The sequence below is a fragment of the Pogona vitticeps genome, chromosome 6 (genome assembly GCF_051106095.1).
Source record: "Pogona vitticeps strain Pit_001003342236 chromosome 6, PviZW2.1, whole genome shotgun sequence".
In the NCBI taxonomy this organism is placed as follows: Eukaryota; Metazoa; Chordata; class Lepidosauria; order Squamata; family Agamidae; genus Pogona; species Pogona vitticeps.
In genome coordinates this window covers 100,724,257-100,746,513 of record NC_135788.1, presented here as the reverse complement: position 1 = coordinate 100,746,513, position 22,257 = coordinate 100,724,257, and the positions used below count along the sequence as shown (strand labels likewise).

Here is a 22,257-nt window from a genome sequence, read left to right as displayed (position 1 = left end):
GTACAGCCCTTTATATATTACATTTTTAAGCATCCTTTATGTAATATGGTGTTCCATACATCATATTACATTATCATTACTGATACAGTATTCCTAATAGTGCCTACAAACGATATTGGAATCAAAACGGCAAACTTTATCACACGGTAATTTCTCTTTTCCTATATCACCCTGCAAGCAATGGGATGTATGTATCACAGATAGGGATGTTGCGTGCTCTGGATTGTTCTCTCCTGCCATTCACAGGAATGCTAATACACTGCATGTTTTAAATTCAGATATATTCTCAAAATGCCAGCTGCTGATAATTCATAAAAAAGAAGAAACATATTATATTTTTAAAATTACATTTAAAACATTTATTTTTAAGAAAAGAGGGGAGGGACATGGAGAGACACAAATTTAGACATAATTATTGCAACTGAAATAGAAATGCAGTACATCTTCCCACAGAGCAAAATTCTGTGTCCTAATAAATGTTGTCCCTGTTCAGTCTGCTGTCTACGAGTTTGCTGCTGAAGATGGGCCACCTCAAGCCCCTTGCCCTCTTTTCTTTAAGTTACTTATCTTGACCTGGGCATAATTCTTCACAGAGAGGACACCTCCAAACATACAGCCCTCCAATTAAAGATTTTTGTAAGTGGGAAGCTATATAGCTATTAGAAATCAGTCATATTCCATGAGAGCTTGGAGAAGTTAGTTTTTTGACAATCATGCCCAGAATCATTTTGTCCATACTGACTAAGCACCTTGGGAGCTGCAGTCCAGAAAAGCAATTTTTCTGACTTCTGAGTAGGCATTATGGCCAATATCACCCACTTACTCAACACTGCTGCCCTCTCACACCTCTTTCTTTCATTCCTGACAGCAGATGGCACTGCAGATCTGGTACTTCCAACACAGCACATGGCATCACACAGCGACATCATTTATAAGGCAGGGCACTGTGTACCCAGGCTGCAACCGCACTTGGGCCCACCAGATGGCTATAGAGATCTTCCTTCCTCTCCTCGAAGCTTCCACAGGGCACACTTTGACATAGGGTTACCAGTGTTGGGACTTTTAACAATCCTCAGCAAAGAGCCTCTGAACATACGCAGAGCTGCTGCTTATTTCAAGGGAACTGATTTCTCATTTAGGGGAAACAAAATGCAAGAGTAAAAACTAGTCTAGTTTGACTCAGATATCCTATAAAAACAGTGCCAAAAGTACGGAAATCAGTGGGATGAAGAATGCTCTATGAACCTTAGCATCAGTGTCATCCCACAAATGGTACTGAAAGGAAGATTTCCCACAGTCATTGCTTTTTGCCATCATCCACTGCACCAGATAAGACTGGAAGATCTGCACCTGCTGGTGTTGTTCCCTTAGATGCAACTTCTGATTGGAATAAAAAATTGTATTCTTATGATGCATTGAAGGGCGTCTGTTTTAATCTCTGTCTTCTTAGTTGAGTAGTTTTGGGTAATACCCAACACTGTTCTACGTGCCATCAAGTTAAAACTGACTTACAGTAACCCTGACAGGGCTTTCAAAGTAAGTGAGATATTTAAGGAACGGTTTAACCTACTGGTTCTTAACCTTTGTTACTCAGATGTTTTTGGACTGCAACTCCCAGAAGCCTTCACCATCAGCTGTGCTGCCTGGGGTTCCTGGGAGTTGTAGTTCAAAAACACCTGAGTAACAAAGGTTAAGAACCAATGGTTTAACCAGTTCCTCCACCACTCCACTGAATTTCCATGGTCAAGCAGGAACTCAGACACAGATGTCCTGAGTCTGTCATTCTGTCCACTACACTGGGTATAATATCCAACTAGGTCCTCCTGTAGGGCATGTGGAAATCTGTAGAATTGACATCTGTTTCATGTAATCATGACAGGCCCTAGAGCAGCTTTAAAGCTTTACATTTTCACCCTGGCCTATCACTGAATCAGGACAGGGCTTTGTTTTGGTTTGAGTTCCCATAACTTTTTGCCATACAAAAGTCACAGAAGGAGGGAGGACATTTGGTACTGCTTTGTTTCAGAAGGTGGAATTTATGGCACTTCCCAAGCATTGGCATGATAGCAACAGCCAACAAAGCATATGGAAGCATGCATCAAATGTAGTCACCAACAGCAGGAATTTGCTGGACACTGGCAAATGCAAAGCTGGTAGAGCCACATGCCTTCAAGCTGCAAGGATGGCACTGAATTACTGGGACTCTTAGTACTAGTTAGTTAACAGTTAGGATTTGAGCCCCAATAAGATTGTCTGGAAGATTCTGACACTTTTTTTTCCAGATGGGTATACCATATTTTTCTGTGTATAAGATGCCCCCATGTATAAGACGCCCCCACTTTTCAAATCCAAAATTAAGAAAAATAAGTGGGGCTTAGCAAGTGTACGGGGAAAGGGATCAAAGTGCTGCAGGATCGCTTTGATCCCTGCTTTCCCCTCCACTTGTGTTTGTTCTCACTTCAGCTGACTTCCATGTATAAGATGACCCTCCAATTTTAGTCTAAAGATTTTAGACAAAAATATACTCTTATACACGGAAAAATATGGTAATTGTTGATTGCGGGTGGTGTGGTCCAACATGTGTGGAAACTGTCAGGTTGGGGAAAGTTGCCTGTCTTAAAGCATGAGATTTCATGAAGTTACTGTCTTATTATTAAACAACTTGATGTCAATTTTTCTAAGCTCTGTTTAGCTCCAGGTTCTAAAATGTGGACTGGCCAGATGTACAAAGGAAGGGCCATTCCAGTTTCTTTTAGCATTTTCCTTAAAAGTAACATTTAAAATTCATAAACTAACGTAAGCTAACAAAGATTTTTAGCTGCTATTTGCACTAAGAAAATATCTAATGCCAAAAAAGGGGTATTTTAAATAGATTGCTGCTTTTCAATGTGTTTTTAGTACTGATTTTATTTACTGTTTTTAGTATACTTGTTTAATGCTTCTTAATATTTGTATACCTACTGCTTTTACCTTTTAAATACTGTACAATCTTTTTAATGATGTAAGCTAAGCCACCTTGGGTCCTTTAAGGAGAAAGGTGGGATACAAATATTTTTAAATAAATAAATAAAAATAGTAATTCTGAAACAGAGCAACAGTCTACATACACTCAGAGACAGTGTCTTTTTTATTGCCACAAAATAAAGCAATAATACTCTGAGCTCTTCCCACCTTCTGGTTCAAAACACTAGACTGGCTGAATGTGCAAAGTATACACTAGAGCCTTAAACATTCCTCTGCTGGATGGTCTGGAAAGATATTAGGACTGGAAATTAAATCACACATCCACCTGATTTCTCAAATGCAGTCAGGAGAAAATCTTCTGCGCCAAGTCTGACGAGCTGGCTAAGTGGGTGGACTGGCTATGGTGTATATGGCAACACATATGCACTGAAATGGCAAGGCACACAGTGATGTCAGCCAGACACCTCTGCATTCCTCTTTATTACAGACAACGGCCATGGGTCAGAGTATTTGTGTCAATGCGGTATTCAAATCAAAATGGAGTTACCTCGGCAGCCACTTATGCACCAGGACACTATGACCGTGCACATGTGTATGTTGTGAAAACCCTGATCCACACCTTCTCCACCCCCCTGCTCACTTCAAATCAACATTTGGATGGCTAATGAGAAGGGTAGCATTCTAGCCATTTGGCAAGCCCTCTGGAGCACCTCAACATTGTTACCCTTTGCGCCCGCCATCCCTTTCTCACCTTTCTCCAGTGCCTCTATCTGCTCCTGGGTGAAAGATGTCCGGTTTCTTTGCAGTTTGCGCTTCAGCTGCAAACGGATTTGGGACTCATCCAGATCTTGACTGCTTGCACCTTGTGAATGGTCAGGATCTAGGCCACTCTCCAGTTGCTGGCAGCTATCTGGTGGTTGGGGATGAGCAACAACATGTGAAACAAACAAACAAAAATCTTTTTTACTTTTACTTATTTAAGCAACTAACATAATTTCTCCAGCCATTGCTTTATTGAGAGGCAACGTGATACAGGGGGTTTTAATGGCTAGAGCAGATATAACAATTTTAGAGGGCTTGGAAGCCATGTTTGCCATACCAGCACCACTGGCAGAGTACACCAGATCTGGAAATATACAAAGATACTGAATTTTTCTGTGAATAATACACCCCCATGTATAAGATACCCCACTTTTCTAATCCAAAATTAAGAAATCTAAGTGGGGATTAGCAAATGTAGGGGGGAAGGGATCAAAGTGCTGCAGGATCACTTTGATCCTTGCTTTCCCCTCCACTTGTTTTTGTTCTCTCCTCAGCTTACTTCCGAGTATAAGACAATCCTGAATTTTTAGCCTAAAGATTTTAGACAAAAGTATAGTCTTATATACAGAAAAATATGGTACATACATACATACATACATACATACATACATACATACATACATACATACATACATACATACATACATACATACATACAGTCAGTCAGTCAGTCAGTCAGTCAGTCAGTCAGTCAGTCAGTCAGTCAGTCAGTCAGTCAGTGGTACCTCGCTAAACGACAACCCCGCTAAACAACGAATCCGCATAACAATGATATTTTGTGATCGCTATAGTGATTCGCAAAACAGTCATTCCTATGGGGGATTTTTGCTGGACGTCGATTAGGTCCATGCTTCGCGAACCGTTTGTTTGCAAGACGATGATATTTTCAGCTCCGCAAAATGGCTGCCCTGTGTTTTCCAGGCCCATGCTTCACAGGGCAGCCATTTTTACAGCTGATGGGCGCTCGCAAAATGGCTTCCCTATAGGCGATCTTCGCTGGACGACGAGGTATTTTCCTCATTGGAACGCATTAAACCGGGTTTCAATGCATTCCAATGGGGAAAGGGTTTTCGCATGACGACTATTTCGCTAAACAGCGATTTTTACTGGATGGATTATCGTCGTCATGTGGGGCACCACTGTACGTACATACATACATACATACATACATACATACATACATACATACATACATACATACATACATACATACATACATACATACATACATACATACATACATACATACATACATACATACATACATACGTTATCTGTTGGGCCCAGAGCTCCAAACAGCACCAGACATTTACACCTAAGTTTCCATTTTAATTCCCCCTAATGCCCTTCTATAACATTCTCTTGGAATATTCTGGGAAATTTAAATGCTGACTAAACCTGCGGCTGTTGCTTCTCATGTTGGTCTACACCCCTAGCAGGATGTATTGATTAGTAAGGAAGGCCACTGGGCAGCAAGGGCCCCCTCAGATCTGGAACTGTCCCTGGCGATGGCTGTATCGCCTCACTCCCCATATGTTGTTTCAGTCCTGTCTCATCACTGATGCCACCTGCTCAACATCAACCAAGGTTCTCCCCTTCCCCCAAATACCTTCCTCCTGGCTGACTGCACTGGCATTTGTTCACAGTGACAACTATTTAGTAATAGTTTATAAACAGTGGATGAATGATTAATTAGTGAGTGTTAAGAAAATTGTTAATCCATCGCTGCACACTCAAGGTGTAGTGTCTTGGTTTCAGGGTATGCAGTGCATAGTGTATGTTGTGTGCGGGCGAGGGGCCGCCCTGTGTTTCCCACACAAGTGATTCCGAGGCCTACAGGGAGCGGAAAGGGCAGGACTCCTGGGTTCTATCCCGGGGGAAAGTGGTTGAGCTGGCCAAGAAATGAGATCTCTGTGGATGTGACGTTCTGCATATATGTGTTATTCATGTATAAGGAGGAACCCTGAGCTTTCTGAGGAGTGGGGGGGGGAGAGGCTCTCCTTGGGGTTGGCACAGAAGAGAAGCTAGAAGAAAAGTGGGTGCTGCGATTTGGGGACCAGGGGGCTCTCTGTGAAAGGGGCAGTGGGTGGGGTGGCAGCTGAGGGTTTGGGGAATGCCACAAGGGCTTAACCTTTTATCCCAAGGGAGCTCTGGTCTGAACAGTGACCTTTCTTAGCTTCTGCAGAGCCCAGCACTCGGATCTCCGCAGGCGATGCGAAGCCGCGACGTCAGCCGCGGTGCCCTAATGCGAGGCGACACTGCCAGCTCGCTTCCCCCTCCTTCCCCGAATCCTTTGCAGCCCCTGAAGCAATGAGATCCAAAAGGCCCCCTCGGTGAAGAGTGTCTCTGCTTGGCCCTGGCCCAGACACAGTGTTGTCAGGATTCCTCCTCCTCTTCTTTCCACTGCCTCCCCCCTCAAGACAGCCAGCCTGCCTGATCCCGCCCCCCCTACCCCCCACCCCACTCCAGCTTTGTCCCCACATCCCCATCAGCTCTGTTTTTGCTGAGAGATCTTTGCAGAATGCAAAGGGAGGAAACACACTTGCATAAACCCAGAGGGGAAATGGGACGGGTGGGGGGGGGAAGCTGAGGAGAGAAGGGAAGTGTGGGGAGTGGAGGCCATGCATAGTATCTAAAAACAGCACAGATGGAGAGAAGGGAAAAAGAGAGGGGGGGGGACCTTTCTTAATGCCTACAGAAGAGCACCAGCCTCTCAGTACATGGGTGTCACGCAAACCAGCCCAGAATATCAGGCGGGGAGTAGGAAGAAAGGAGCCGGAGCATAACTAGGCTGTGTCAGTGGAGAGACTGAGACACATTTCCAATTCCATACAGAATGGATAGAAAGTGCACCTCAGCGATCATGCAACATGTTCATAAAGTCATCAAAAATAATGTTAAATCACAGAGTTTAACATTAAGAGTTGGGGCACATTTCTGTCACACTGCAGAGCAGCAAGAAACAGGAGCAAGCTATTGGCCTCCTGGCATTCCAGCAGCACTACCTTTACACCAAAGCAACCCCTGATTTGACTGCTCACACCTCACCGGGATCAATCCAGAGGCAATCCTTCTTCCAGGTTACCTCTCTCCCCCTCCCACCCACCGCCTTCTTTCATCCCAGAAAGCAGGATGGCTGTTGTGAATGTGGTGGCTGATGCCTGAGAAAGGATAAGAAGCCATTTGTTTTCTTATTATCTCAGTTATTTGCAGAAATAATTCTCAATGCTGCAATGAATGGTCAAAAACAGGGATGGGAGGATTTAGGTAGGACTATTCAGTTCTTCTCCCTTGTCAGGAGCACTGGCCCTCCTGAACTATACAGTAGTTTTCAAGGGCTACAGGGACATGATTTGGCTAAAATGTGGAGATTTAGGAAGCAAAATTGTGGGTTTCAGTAAGAACTCCTATACTTCCCTACCCACTCCCTTGAATCCAATTATTGGGAATGTTCATCTGTTGTACTTCAATTTAAGTGGGAATACCACAGTATAAGACCTATCACCATTAGTTGGTTTTCGCTATCCAAAGGAAGTAGTTACTGTTGCTGCCAACCAGAAATTGCTGCTGCTCAATATGGTCGGGGAGTAAATTGTTCACGGAGGACAAAGAATGGTTTGCTGAGGAGTTCAGCATGTCGTCGTCCCCCCCCCCCCCCGCAGCTATGGATCTCTGTTGCCATGAAGAATAGAAACAAGGTGAGTTCTATTCTTGGGAGAGAGGTAGAATATAAACTGAATGTGTAAACAAAACAAGCAAACAAACAAACAAAAAACACAAGAAGCAAGATTGCTAAGAGCTACAGTGTGATAAACTGGAGGACTTCTATTCCCCATCCATAAGATGTATACCAAGGAACTACTGTATATGAGAATATTTGCCTATTTATAAGGAACAGGCTCATAGACAAATGATTACCTCATTCAGTTTTCATTGAATTTAATGGTATAATACTACATATGGAGTAATAACTAAAATCCCTAACAGAACAACTTAAGAGGAGTTCTGCTGGATCACAGCAAATGTCCATCTGCTTCCAGTGTCTTGCCTCCCCATGACGAATCAGATCCCAAAACCCAGGAATGAAGACCCATTTATGTTGCTGCTGCCCAGCAACTAGGGTGCAAGTGGTTTCTTCTCCATAAATCAGTTCCCTCTTCAAAGCCAGTGGCTAATGCTACCAATTGTAGCTGTAAATAACACCTTTTATTTCTCTACCCAGATAAGTGCTACATACAAGGTGTTAGCTGAAGCCAGCTCTCTTCTACATGTGGGACATAATGTATCAGAGGGGAAACCAACCATCTTCTCAATTAGAAAATGATAAAATGCATTTTTCATAGAGGTATCTTCTTCATACCTGGCTGTTTCCACAGTCAACATGCAAAAAGGAAGTCTGGTGTCTCACTCCTCATGATCAGTTATCAAACAAAAAACAAGCTAATTAGCAACTTCCAAAGCTGGAAAGTAATTAGATATTTATTTATTTATTTATTTTTATTTATTTTATTTATATCCCGCCTATCTAGTCAATAGACCACTCTAGGCGGCTCACAACAGGGGTACAACAATGACTAAAAATGAATTTACAAAGAAGAAAACTTTCAACCATAAAATTATAAACTAAGAAAAAGAAAAAAGGAAAATCAGGATTAGCTAAGGGGGGGTGGGGGGGAAGGCCTGCCGAAACATCATTGTCTTTAATTGCTTTTTAAAAATACCCAGCGAGGGGGCCGCGCGAATGTCCGGGGGAAGGTTGTTCCAGAGGCGAGGAGCCACCGCCGAGAAGGCCCGATTTCTTGTCTTCTCCTTCCGGGCCTCCCTCGGCGTTAGGCTCCTCAGCCTCACCTCCTGGCTCGCGCGAGTGACACGGGTAGAACTTGGTGGTAGAAGGCGTTCCGCCAAATATCCTTTAGTTTTTAAAATAGTTCTGCTTCTGATTGTGAAGCTGCTGTCTTGCTGTTTTATACAGCATATAATTAAACTGTGGTATTTATTGCCCCCCGAGCTATGGCATTTTAAAAAGCGGAATTAAACAAACTATGGAGGATAGGCCCATTGATAATTAATATAACAGCCAATATCAGGTAATACACCTTTTGAAAACCAGCTACTAAGGACCATGACAGAGAAAGCTCTGTAGAGCTCATGTTGTCCTTCTGGTTGACTACTCTGGAAGCAGTGGCCAACCAGAAACTGCTAGACTAGGTAGGCCTTTATTCAGCATATCTCTTTTGATGCCCATAGTTCAAAACTAGAAGCAAAGGGCTTCGATTACTGAAAATACCTGCAAGATATTCTATGGCTTGAAAGAAAGGTGTGTGTATGTAAAATACAGGACCAGATTTTAAGATAAGGTGATTTAAAGAAGCTCCTGGAAGAAATTTTCCTCTCCCCTTCTTCCTCTGACGGCTTCCCACGTCGCAGTCCTCTTTTCTTTAGAGAGGATTTTTTTCAGAGATCCAAATGGCTGAAGGCAGATAAGAAGGGTTTTTTTAAAGATGCCTTCTCAAAAAGGCAAACGTAGTGTACTGGAGAAAATGTATCACTGAGACTTAGAGATTTGGGTTGTAATTTCTGATGAGCCATGAAACTCACAAGGTAAACTCGGGTTGGTCAGTTTCTCTCAGCCCAAATCCCCTCACAGGCATATTATGTGGATAAAAATGGAGAAGGGGTGGGTGAATGAATGAATGAATGAATGAATGAATGAATGAATGAATGAATGAATGTGAGGTTAAAAAAAAGCAAAAACGCAAACTTGTGGACTTGGTGTAGGGAAATATCCCAAACACTGATATTTGACACAACATGTAGACAGGGAGCTCCAGATTGGAGAACAAAGTGTTCTGGTCACCATTTACATTGCCCACAATAGCTTGGGGACATTCAAACAGCAGCAACTAGACCCAGGTGTTTGGCAGAGGATGCCAACAAATAGCCAAGTCTGCTGGGTATTCCTGTTGGCCCTGGATGCAAATCTGGCAGCCTTCACTGTGTGCAAGGTACAGAGGCACTCACTGGAATAGGGTGTGTGGGGGGGATTCACACACCCTTGCTTATTTTTGTAGGTTCTCCAAGAGACTCGTGCTTAGGAAAAGTTGAAGGCCACAGGAAAAGAGAAAGACCAATAAAGGAAGCCACAGCCTTCAGTTTGCAAGTGCTCAGCAGAGACGTTAATGACAGGATATTTTGGAGGTCACTAATTCACAGTGTTGTCTTACCACACAAGTGACTTCACAATATATAATGAGAACAAAGGGATTAACAACTTGTAACTTATTAGGGCAGCTCAAGATGTATACGCCTTTAGCTCTCCTCAGCTAGCAGAGTCAAGTGGGAACTGTAGTCCGAAACACTATCGTTCCCAAGCTTTGCTTGTAAAAAAATTCAGGACAGAGCACTTGAAACTTGAAAGGTGATGGAAAGCCACTGGGGAGATGAGAACCAGGTTGGACGAGTTCAAAAGAGTCAAGAATGCAAACACATACACAGATACCTGTTTGCCCTCTCAACAGTCCATTCTTTTTAAATGACTTCTCTTTAAAATGCAAGACAGGAAACTGGGCTCTTTCACACACCTTTGAATGTAACATATAGCTAGCCTTTAATAAAGCCCATCCCATGCTCTAAAACAGGACTGGGAGGAATGAAAGCATCCTCACAACCTGTGGCCCTCCAGATGTTCTTGGAAGACCACAAATTCCCAAGCTGTAGTCTAATGCAGTGGTTCTTAACCTTTTTGAAAGAAACGCCCCCTTGAGCCATTGAGGAAGTTATCATCGCCCCCCTCCCCGCGCTGATATCTTATTTATTTATTTATTTGTTTATTTGTTTACTTACTTACTTACTTACTTACTTACTTACTTACTTACTTACTTACTTACTTACTTACTTACTTACTTACTTACTTACTTACTTACTTACTTACTTAAGACACTTAAATCCAATGACCCCTGAAAACAAAATTCAATTCCAAGAAAATGAAATGCCCCAAAAAAGTAACATTTAATGATTTAGTTGCAAGTGAATTTTCACAAGACGCAAAAAGAAATATAAAAAGGGCATAAAAACAAACTGCAATGCAGGAACTAAAAATTTCAAGATGAAAACTCTGAAACTAAATTAAGATTGGAGGAAAATATATATTCATGCACACTGTAAAAAGGCTGCAGCCATCTTCACAGGTTTGGCTTGCTCCAGTGCCCCCCTACCGCCCCCCTTCTGCTCCAGCGCCCCCACGCCGCCCCTTTTTGTTTTACCGCCCCCCTGAAAAATGAAATCGCCCCCTGGGGGGCATTATCGCCCACGTTAAGAACCACTGGTCTAATGGGTTATGGGAGAGGAGGGCAAGAAAGGAACATTTTCTCTGTGTGCATGCGTACATGCTGCGCAAGCACAGTTCATATAGCCATTTCATACCAGGGTTCGGTGGTCCAGTCACCAAATTGTCTTGATACCACTCTTGGCGACCACCCCATGCACTGTTCTGTATGTTCAGCATCCTGCTCTTCTCATACATGCCATCTACCCCCATGGAATGAAGCTGAAGACCAGAGGGGTAGGGAAAAGGGAAGTGGGGCTGGTGGATGGATGCCCCCCACCTGGAGGGATGCGAGCTGCAGGGCACACGCCCTGCCCCAGATAGACCTGAAAAACACAGCAAGAGAAAAACAATGGATCAGCAGAGGTGGAATGCAGAGAAGGAGTGTACATAAGATATTTGAGCTCAGCTCCTCTTCCCCAGGAATTATCTGTGGATATAACACCTTTAATATTCTGAGAGCTTTACAAACCCAACAATGACCAACAATGACTGAGTAGCATTTAGAGCAGGGTTTTTTAATGGTCTCACTAAATTCATTACTAACATCTCCAGGTAACTAGAAAATATCACTTGGCACACTGTAGATTAATGCTGTTATATTAGCTCCGAAATGTAATCTACATTCCATCACGCTTCCCCAAAAAACTAGTTGCAGGTAATGAAATGTAACTAGTTATTTCCAAGTCTTTGTAACTAATTATTACCAGTCTCTGAGACTGAGGGCCACGGTACAATTTAGGTATTCAAGGGTTGGTGTAGAACCTTGCAGACCCAGATTCAAATCAGCCCCTTGACCATGAAGGTTTTTCACTTACTGATATTGGGCTAGCAACTAGTAGACAGTTTCATGCCCTCACAGAGTTCTTAGACAGATACAATGAGGGGAAAGCCACATCAGATGTCTTGAACTCCTTGGATGAGTGATCAGATTTAAGTAATCTCATGAACACCAATTTATTCTGCATAATGTCTATTTTACAGAAAGAAAATTAGTCAGAAAAAGAACAATTCTCTCAGAGAGAAAGATTGGAATATTGCCACATTCAGGTTCAATAATACAATCTTTTAGGCCACATCAAATGTGTTAAGAAGTAGCAGCAACATTTAGTCTCATCCTTTCTCTAGTCTGCTGTAACACTCAGGTAAGTCATTCTGAAACTGTTCTCTACCTATGTACAGTATATACTTATGCAACCATCCATCCAAATAACCTCTTAAACCTGTGTATACAGGAATAACACCTTATGCTGAAGACCACAAACAAGAACTATTGAGATGCCATTGTCAGAGCCTCGTGGCGCAGTGGAAGAGCCTTGTGGTGCAGTGGTTAAACCACTGTACTGCAGGCAAAACTGTGCTCACGACCTGGGGTTCAATCCCAGATAGCTGGCTCAGGGTTGACTCAGCCTCCTATCCTTCTGAGGTCAGTAAAATGAGTACCCAGCTCGCTGGGGGGGGGGATGTGTAGCCTGCATAATTATGGTAACTTGTAAACCGTCCAGAGAGTGCTTGAAGCACTATGGGGCGGTATATAAGCAGCACACTTTGCTTTGCTTAAGATGTTTAAATTAGTTAGTAGAGCAAAGGCTTGAGACGTAGTTTGCCTTTCTGTGCCTTTTGGGTGGAGGTTGCAGATGATGGGATGGGAAGAAGAGAAGGTCTGATGATGCTGAGGATCTCATTTGTTTGCTTGCTCATTTTTTGTTTGTTCGTTCAGTCATTCATTTAAAATATTTTTACCCCACATTTCTCCTTAAAAAGATCCAATGCAGCTTACATCATTAAAAAACAATGTAAAAGCTAACAACAACGAGCATAGAAATACTAAAAAGGATCTAGTAAATGTCATACAAAAAAAATAAGCAACACCCAAACAGATTCAAAACAGTAAGGTAAAGAAATCCATTAAAAACTCCCACTCAAGAGCCAGTTATTAAGGGAAAGCTTCCCTGAAGAGAAAGATTTTTGCCTGGTTGCAGAAGGACAGCAAAGATGGAGCCAACCTGGTCTCCTGTGGATGGGAGTTCCAAAGTCTGGGAGGACCAACAGAGAAGGCCCTCTCCTGTGACCCCGTCAGATGCACCTGTGAAGCTGGACCAGCTGAGAGAAAGGCCTCTCCTGATGATTTGAACACTCGAGTAGACTCATAAAGGAAAATGTGGCCCTTGAGGTAGCTTGGGCCCAAGCCACTCAGGGCATTATAGGTTAAAACTAGAGATGGGGGTATTTGTATACGAATACGAATATCCCCACACAGGTGGCGGTAACAAGGGTCCAGCCCCATGGGGCCGGGTGGTCCGCTCACTGATCTGACACGGAGAGCACAATTCTACAAATGGCGCTGCAGCATGCGATCCGCTCGCCACGCTTCGACTTTGCAGCGAGGCTTGTCCTCCCGCCTCCTGGCAGGAGTCGTGAGCGGATCGTGCGCTGCAGAGTCATTTGTAGAATCGCGCCATCTGCGGCAGATCGGTGAGTGGACCGTCCGGCCCCATGGGACTGGAACCTCGTTAACGCCACCTGTGCGGGGATATTCGTACACAAATGCCCCCATCTCTAGTTTTAACCTATGATGCCCTGAATGGCTTGGGCCCAAGCTATCTCAAGGGCCACATCTTCCTTCGTGAGCCTGCTCAAGTGTATACAAATACCCCCATCTCTAGTTAAAATGAACCCCTTGAATTCAATCAGGAAATGGATTAGCAGCCAGGGGAGCTGCTGTAACAGCAAGGTTATGCGATCCCTGGAACCAGCCCAAGTCAGCAATTTGGCTGCTGTATTTTGGACCCACTGAATTTTCCAGACACTTTCCAGAAACAGCCCCACATAGAGAGTGTTACAGTAATCCAAGTGGGATATAACTAAGGCATGTGTCACCATGGCCAAATCAGACCTCTCCAGGAATGGGCGCAGCTGGCACACTAGTTTTAATTGTACAAAGGCACTCCTGGGCACCACCAATACCAAGGCATCCAGACTCGGAAACAAATCCAGGAGCACCCCCAAGCTGCACAACCTCATCCAGCATAGGCTGTATCCCTGTTCCCTGATCTACTTCTTGAACTATCTCCTTCCTTTTCAACTGTAAAGCACCACTTTCTAATTTTTATCTTTGGCCAAACAGAAGACAACACACAGACACACACACACACACACACACACACTCACAAATACAGAGAGAGAGAGAGGGTCTCCATCGCATGGAGTTTGTATACATAAGGCCTCAGTGTCCAATTCCGAACATCTCTACATGAGGATGGGAAAGAGGGATTTCTGCCTTAAACCACCAGCTTGACTTGACATGAAGCAGCCTCATAGGTTCTTTCAGTAGGTGACATCAGACCTTGGAAAACTTCTTTTGGGGGTGGGCACTAGAAGTCCCAGAATCCCCAGTGGATTCCAAAATGAACCTTTTCAGCTAAACTAAAGGTTAGTTTTCCACTCTCACCACTCAAGAAGGGGAGATAGAAACCATAGTATATTCTGTCATAGTAGTAAAGGATTTGTCTTGAGAACGGATCAGGGAAATGCTTGAATTGGAATTATGAGCTGTGAATAGTTACTCTCTCCTTTTAATTCCCTTTAGTGTTGCCACTTTTGTACATAGCTATTGTGTGTCAAGATTGGCATGGAGAGGAGGGAAAGGGGATAGGGCAGCTCAAGAAGGCGGTGTGTCTATCTCTGTGTGCATTCCACACAGCCAGAGCGAAACTCCACCGCAGGGACCCACTGTGCTCTTGACATGTCAAAGGCTGCTTGCTGCGCTGCCCTTGAAAACAGCGGCTGCAGCTGCATGGGTAGGTGAGGTGGTGGGGGTGGAGCGGCCGGCTGCCTGGCCTTTCATCCTAGTCCTCCCAACAAGTTAAGGGATTCTTCCAACATGCATTGAAAACGCTGGCATTTGTGCTTCTGCCAATCCTCAGTGCCATCAGAAACACCCCAATAGTCTCAGCAAGCCCCTTCCCTGCTCCATTCCCCTGCCCGTTCCATGGCGATCAGTTGCTGCTCCTGTTCAGCCCTTCCTGCCTCTCAGCTTCATATTCAGGAGAAGCCGAGAGCTGGAGAGATCAGGGCCCATGCAAGGGAAGCTTACATGGGGAGGGCCGGCTGCGATAGAGCAGAAGTGGATGCAAGCGGGTTGGAAATATGTGTGGGTGGATAACCTGTATGTAGGTAGATCAGTAAGAAAAGGCAGACAGCAGCTGGATGGGTAGATGACGTATTCACGGATCCCGAAGAGATGGGCATATGTTGCACTGGTATCTTGACATCAAGCCTCCAGCCCTGGGCCTTTCTGCCATATGTCTACACCGGCACTTAAAACATGGCTTTTTTTCCCCTTTAGACTATACCTCCAAGCAGCACAGCTACTAGTGATGCTGGCTGAGGAGATTGTGGAAACTGTAATCCAAATAAAATACCTTTTCAGATCTCTGATGTACATTTTCTTATACATGCTCTAAACAACCAATAACTTGTGATACCAAGACTCCCCCCAAAATCTTTATTTTAAGTTGTCACCATTCAAATGTAAAAAAGTAAGTGGTGTGCATGTGTTGCATTTGTTTTATTTATTGTTTTAGCTTGAGGTAAAGGTTCAGTCAGATATGGCCACTGATCAGGTGCTACCAGCAGGTCTTCTGAGGAGTTCAGGTATAGCTCACATTCTCAACTTATCTTTCACCTTTCCTCTCCTAGACTATAACTCCCATCCCACCCCCTCATCAGTACAGCTAGTGGTTGTGTTGGCTGGTAAATTCTGGGAGCTGAAGTCTAAAAAAAAACTTTTCCAAGCCTTGGATCTGTGTTTCGAGACATGCCAAGCCATGGCATGACAATGTTGTACCAAGACAGAAAGCTCTCCTTTGTCATCAGATTTTAACCTTTCCAGTGATTAATTCAAAGATCATTTGTACTTTATTTGAAGACAAGAGGGAGGAAAAGCTGTGGCTTTCTAGAAGCTGTGAGACTCCAGTACCTGTCGGCCACAACCTGCATAGTCAATAGTCAAAGAAAATTGAAATTGTAGTCTAAGAACATCTGCTTTGCAACAGCAGCTTCCTTGCTGGAAATTATGTTGTAGAAGCAGTCATCCTGACTGCATTTTGTGGGGATCAAGAAAAAAATCACTATAGCATTCCTCTCTTCCAGTGAACCTTTCTTCATATGTGTATGTTCGAATGTGTGTGTCTGTCCACGCATGCTTCCAATACTGCGTGCAGGACTTTGGGCCAAAAAGGTGACATGCCCTTGATATTAAGCCATGGCTACAATGGCACATTGAACACTAATAAGAGACTCTTTTTCTGCCATATTGCTGGACAAATTGTAAACAGCATTTACTGGATGTCAAACTAAACCATAGTTTATCATGACAATAATTAGATGCAATATTAGATGTGCAAAGCCTCCCCCCTCCCTTCTTTGGTGTAGCTTCAAGGATTTCAGAAGCTTTCAGTTTCCATTCTATGATAATGCCTCATCATTTTCTCCAAACTCAAGAAACTATGGTTAATCTTAACTTTGCTGGGGTGAAATGAGTCAAACCATGGGTTATGATAATGCCGGCTTGTTTCAGGAAGTGAACGTGAAGATGAAAACTAGCTTAAGATTCAGACATAGCAGTGTGTGATTAATCTAAAACAGAAGCAGATGTTTCCAGTCTTCTTGCAGCTGTGTCAGAGGAGAGCGCTTAGAGGGCATGCAAACCCAAGGTGTATTCCCATTTTAAGAAACACATCAGTATAGACAGGGCTATAACATTTTAGCCAGAAAGACTGATAGAGCAGACTACACCGTGGAACTCACAAGTAATGAAAGATGCTAACTTAAAAGCATATCACTCACAGTAGATACTAATGTGAATATAGTGTCTCTGCTACAAGAAATTTTCTAAAAATTTAAAATTAAAACAATACTGTCTTTATCTACACAGTGGCATGATCCTTCGCTGGTTTCATACTAGCTTCCTGTTTTTACATGGCTGTTTCTTGCCTCTGGCTAAAGTGTTCAGCCTCTGATGCCAAAATGGAACATTAAGTAATTCACACAAGAATCCCTATTTTGCTTTCATTATTCCATCTGGATTGCTAGATAACTCCTGCTTTCTCCCTACCCACCCATTAACCCCAATACTAATCTAGAAGTGATTCTAAATTAATATAGATTAGAAACATTTAAGATAGCTGACTGATGGAGTTTTCATGCTAAAGTAGAAAATGAAAATGTCATCTGCTGTAACTTAAATAACTGACAATTTGCCACCCTTTGATGTTTTTCAAAGTCTACTACCAAAGGCATCTACTTCATACTACATCTTGGCAGAGCCACAGCGGCAGGTTCAATACGTTTTTAAAAAGCAGGTGGTGGTGGAAATCCTGCAGATAAACAGAGACTCTAAAGACAATATGCTATGGAACAGCCAGATGTACGCCTTATTGGGAGAAAGAAAATAAAATGTAGCAACAATACACATGCACAGAGCAAGCAAGAAAGGATAGAGCTAACAGGGTATAGGCCTGAGCACAGTTTGTGCCACAGAGAACATTTTGTCAGAGGGCAAAAGTCTTATTTTTGCATTGCACTGTACATTTTTGCATTACACAGGACTCTTGAGGTAAAATATAATTAGTGGAAAAATTTCAGATGTCGAAAAAAGTAATGTAAAAGGAATCTATTAATTGTAAACTCATTATATGTTCTGAATCTCTCCTCCTCCTTGATACCTTGCAACATGTACCACAAATAGTAGCTAGCAGACACCTGGTGAGATACATACAAAAATATGACCACTATACAGTGGAGAACAACATAATACAGTACATCGTTTGGTGAGAATAAACTATGGCTACACAAACAGTACTGTGGGGCAACACATTCACAGTACATTAAGAAAAAAGGGGTCATTAGCAAATGAACACAAAATGGACATAGAATATGACAGAAGGAAAGAAAGGCAATTTTAATTTCGTATCGCTTCAAAGCACACATGCCGGGGTTGTTTCTAAACAGGGATGAGAAACAACCCTAATCCCACCCTGTAAAATGCACAGGCATCATGTTCAAGAATATTTCATGTATCTCAATTCCTAATTTCCTATCCTGATTTTTTCTGCGCATAAATCTTAATTCTCCATAATTAACACAGCAAAATAAAACTCATTGTAACCAGCAATCATTATTTTTAATTAATTAAGAAAAAACAGTTTTATAAAGGCACAGATATAAAGCTACCCCCCCCCCGAACATAAGAAGCAAGTGTATTTCAGAGATGTTTAAGCAAATTATGAGATGGCTTCCAAATGTTCAGCTTCAGATAACCACAGAATAACAATGTTATTGGTTATGATCTGTTTTTCAATAGCTGTCCATCTACCCCATGTTCCAAAGCTCTGACTTCCACCAGATATTGTTTGCTTCTTCCACCTCCTTTGTTTCTAGTCATTCACCTAATCCCTGATTATTATTTAATATTCAGGAGCTAATAGGATCCTTTCTCCCCCACATAATCAAATAACAGTAATCAAATATTCATTTTGGGATACGTACCTGATCATCCTAGCAGTATCATTTGATTAATCATTGTTGTCATCATCACTATCAGAATTGCAGAGCTGGAAGGGACCCTATGGATCATCAAGTCCAGCCCCTGTCAAGGAGGCACAGTGGGGAATCGAACTCCCAACCTTTGGCTCTGCAGCCAGAGATCTAAACCACTGAAATATTCAACAGTTAGGTAACCCAATATATGAATATATTATCCCAGATCATCTGACAAATCTCAGGAAAGACTGAGGACTTTTAGGGAGTTGAAAAAGGGAAGCAACTTCCTCTAAAATGGAAGAAATTTGAAAAGTGGGTAACCAAAGGCATTCAGTCCATCACATGAAGCAAATAATGAGTCCATAATATTCTCTTCTTCCCAAACAGTTTGGGTAATGATCAAGGAGAAATTTCGTATCCAAAAGTAAGATTATAAAAATATATTAAAACTAAGGAGTTAGAATTATTTTCTAGTAAATGGCAAAATGTTGAAATCAAATTGCTATTATAATAGACTTGCACGTTCTGATCACATTTTGATAAAGTAGGATGTAATATTTTAACAGGAGGCCTGGGTTCAAATCCCTGCTCAGCCATAGAAACACACTGTATATATGAAACTGGTAAAACTACAATTTACGGTAAGTATCTCATGAACATTGAAAGTCCTATTAGGATTGGTCTAATAATAATAGTCTTGGAACTGCAAATCTAGAAGGGACCCTATAGATCATGGGGTCCAGCCCCTGTCAAGGAGGTACAGTTGAATTGAATTCCCAACCTCTGGCTCTGTAGCCAGATGCCTAAACCACTGAGCTATCCAGTATAAGTCAGTTCCAAATTGACAGCACACAAAACAACATTTTTTTCTGTAAAAAGCTCCCCTTAAAAAATAGCTTTCCAGATATTATTTGACCGCAAATTCCATGACTTTTCCTATAGCCTGTTAGCATTTTTTCTCTGACTATCACCCTGCTACTTTGATTCCATTCAGTTCTGACACAAATAAAAAATAACCACCCACTGATCAGTTTTCAGCATGATTTTCCAAAAAATTTTTTTTTTGTTTTAATAAAAATTAGATTTTGCAAAAAATGTGCAGCATGCTTGCTATTGCCACCCACTGGTGCCTCTCATAAGAACTTCTTTTATCCGTCCAGAAAACTTTATGCAACAGTATACTGTATCTGTGAAGATAACCTTATCTTGGATGACTGACTATCTGGAAGCTGAGTCATGGCAACTGGACTTCTTTCTTGTTAAGTTGAAACGTTTCACTACCCATCCAAGCAGTTTCTTCAGTCTCAGGAGAGTTGGTCCTCAGGGATCTCCTACCAACTCTCCTCAGACTGACGAAGCTGCTTGGATGAGTAACAAAACATTTCAACCTAACAAGAAAGAAGTCCAGTTGCCATGACTCAACTTTCAGATTTATGCAACAGTGGCTGAAATCGAGTAGTAAGTCACAACTAGAGTGGTCCCATAGAATTAATGGAACTTATGGAGAAGATTCACCAAATCCCTGCTGATTCAATGGGCCTACTCTAATTGGGACTTTCTGCTGGATTTCAGCTGCATGTACCACCTCTATACTTTTCATTGTTGTTACAGAGACTAACATGGAAAGGAAAAGTGCCCCCTTCCTCTATACATCCATCCATCCGTTCCCCATAATTACATCTACAGGTATTGCTATATTTCTTCTCCTTTATATCTCTTTCAGGAGTAACTGCCACAAAATGTAATGAGTTCCATTAGCTCAGGTGACTTGAAAAGGGAATGTATCAAACTGACAAAAATAAGAATGTCAGGCCCTACTAATTACACCACTGTGTTACTTCTAGGGTGAGAGGCAATATCATCTGCATGTGCATGTGATCTATGCTGTCAAGTTGAAACCAGCTTAATGTGACCTAAGACGGGTTTTAAGGTAAGTGAGGTGTTTTTACCAGTTCTGTCCCACTCATGAGTTTCTATGGCCAAGCAGAGACTTGAACCCAGATCTCCTCTCTTAGTTCATTACTGTGCCCATTATAATATACCTGGAATCATGGTCTATATATAGTTTCTAAAAGCAACAACAAGCAACAGTTATTGCCCTCATATCCCAGTCATGGGCTTCTCTGAGATTCTGGGTTGGACACTGTAGAAATATTATGATTTTGAACTAGGTAGGCCTTTGGTCTAATCCAGCATGACTCCTACAAGGAAACTGTTTGGGGCATCAAATAATGAGGTATACTCAGGATGTCCCCAAATAGTCACATCCTTCTCAACAGAGGCCACACCCCACTGCGGCTTCACATATGACACACAGACAATGCACTGCGTTAGAACAGAAACAAACAAGTCATCACACAATTATCAGACATCCATAGCTTCCATCCAAATGCTTGCTGGACCCGGACTAAGGTTCAAAGGTAGATAAACATATTAAGCCTTCAATTCACTGTTGGAATTATCCTTCCCACTTCTCAAGTATTTGAAATATTTTAGTATTTTTTTTTACTGAATCAGATATGCAGAGAAGAGGCTGCATGTAAAACCAGCAGAAACTAAGTCTGAGTATAGAAGGTCTTGGTTCTGGAATTTTGGCTTCATTTTCTGTGTGACAGAAAATGCACAGCATACTCAGAGTAAATTCTTTAACATACTGAAAATATTTCACACACAGAGAGAGAGGGCAAGCCCTTGTTAACTGGAAGCAGAGTCTGGGGCATTCCAACACATCACTGCTTAAGCTAAGTGGTTAAATGGACTTCATCTGTGCCTGGATGTGAGATCACTCAGGGCCCAAAATATAAATCACCTAATTGTTGGAATAAAACAATAGGCATATCTTTCTTCAAGGGGTGCTGCACACACACATTCAAAAAATATTCCATCATTCCGAGGTTCTCTTATCCAAACATGTATCTGCACACCATATCATACATCCACCATGTGCAAGCTGATAGCACATGTTACAGAAACATATTTTTAGAAGGGGAAAAGCCATTTGGTCCTTGTACACAATCCAAAGGAACCAAGGATGTGATGCCTCTGTTAGACCACTAAAAATTGCAAACAAAAGCTAGCTTTTAGCCCATTCAGGCCTTCGCCAGGCTAGGCACCACTGATCTGTGGATAATTTAGTACAAAGTCAAAGGCAAAATGTAATAACAAAAAAAAAATAAAGAAGACAAAAACATTTTGGCACCTTAAAGACTAACTACTGTATTTTAAAGTGAGCTTTCATGGACAAGGACACTTCTTCAGACTAGAAACATTTAGAAAACTGCAAAAGTTCAAAAAAAAAATCATGGCTAGATCTTTATGCCAGTTTCAAAATGAGGGCTGCAAATCAGATCAAGTCAAATCAGGAGTGTTGGTTTTCAGTTCCACCTTGGCAGTGTTGACTGAATTGTCCTCAACTCTCCAGACAAAAGGCTGCCAGCCACTAAGCATTCCATTCCTCTCATCACTACCCAACATGGAAACAAAAGTTCCTATTCTTTGGCTGGGTAATGAAGCAATATAGAAATGCAGCAAACCTTCCATCAGAGAAGTGAGGATAAAATGCAGTTTACCCCTTAGGTATACTTTCTCCTTTATACCTTCTC

At 42.3% G+C, this 22,257-nt stretch overlaps 1 protein-coding gene across 3 annotated transcripts in view; it reads right to left on the bottom strand.

The window, feature by feature from the left end:
* LOC110079161 (paired box protein Pax-6) overlaps window positions 1-22,257 on the bottom strand; it is a 33,054-nt gene that overhangs the window by 5,726 nt on the left and 5,071 nt on the right. For all 3 annotated transcript variants that reach the window (XM_073004400.2, XM_073004401.2, XM_078377983.1), the window contains 2 exons: window positions 11,209-11,436; window positions 3,716-3,874 (listed from right to left, as the gene is read on the bottom strand). In XM_073004400.2, coding sequence (XP_072860501.2) covers window positions 3,716-3,874; window positions 11,209-11,323 — 274 coding nt within the window. In that variant the 5' untranslated portion in view covers window positions 11,324-11,436. The remainder of the gene's footprint in view (window positions 1-3,715; window positions 3,875-11,208; window positions 11,437-22,257) is intronic.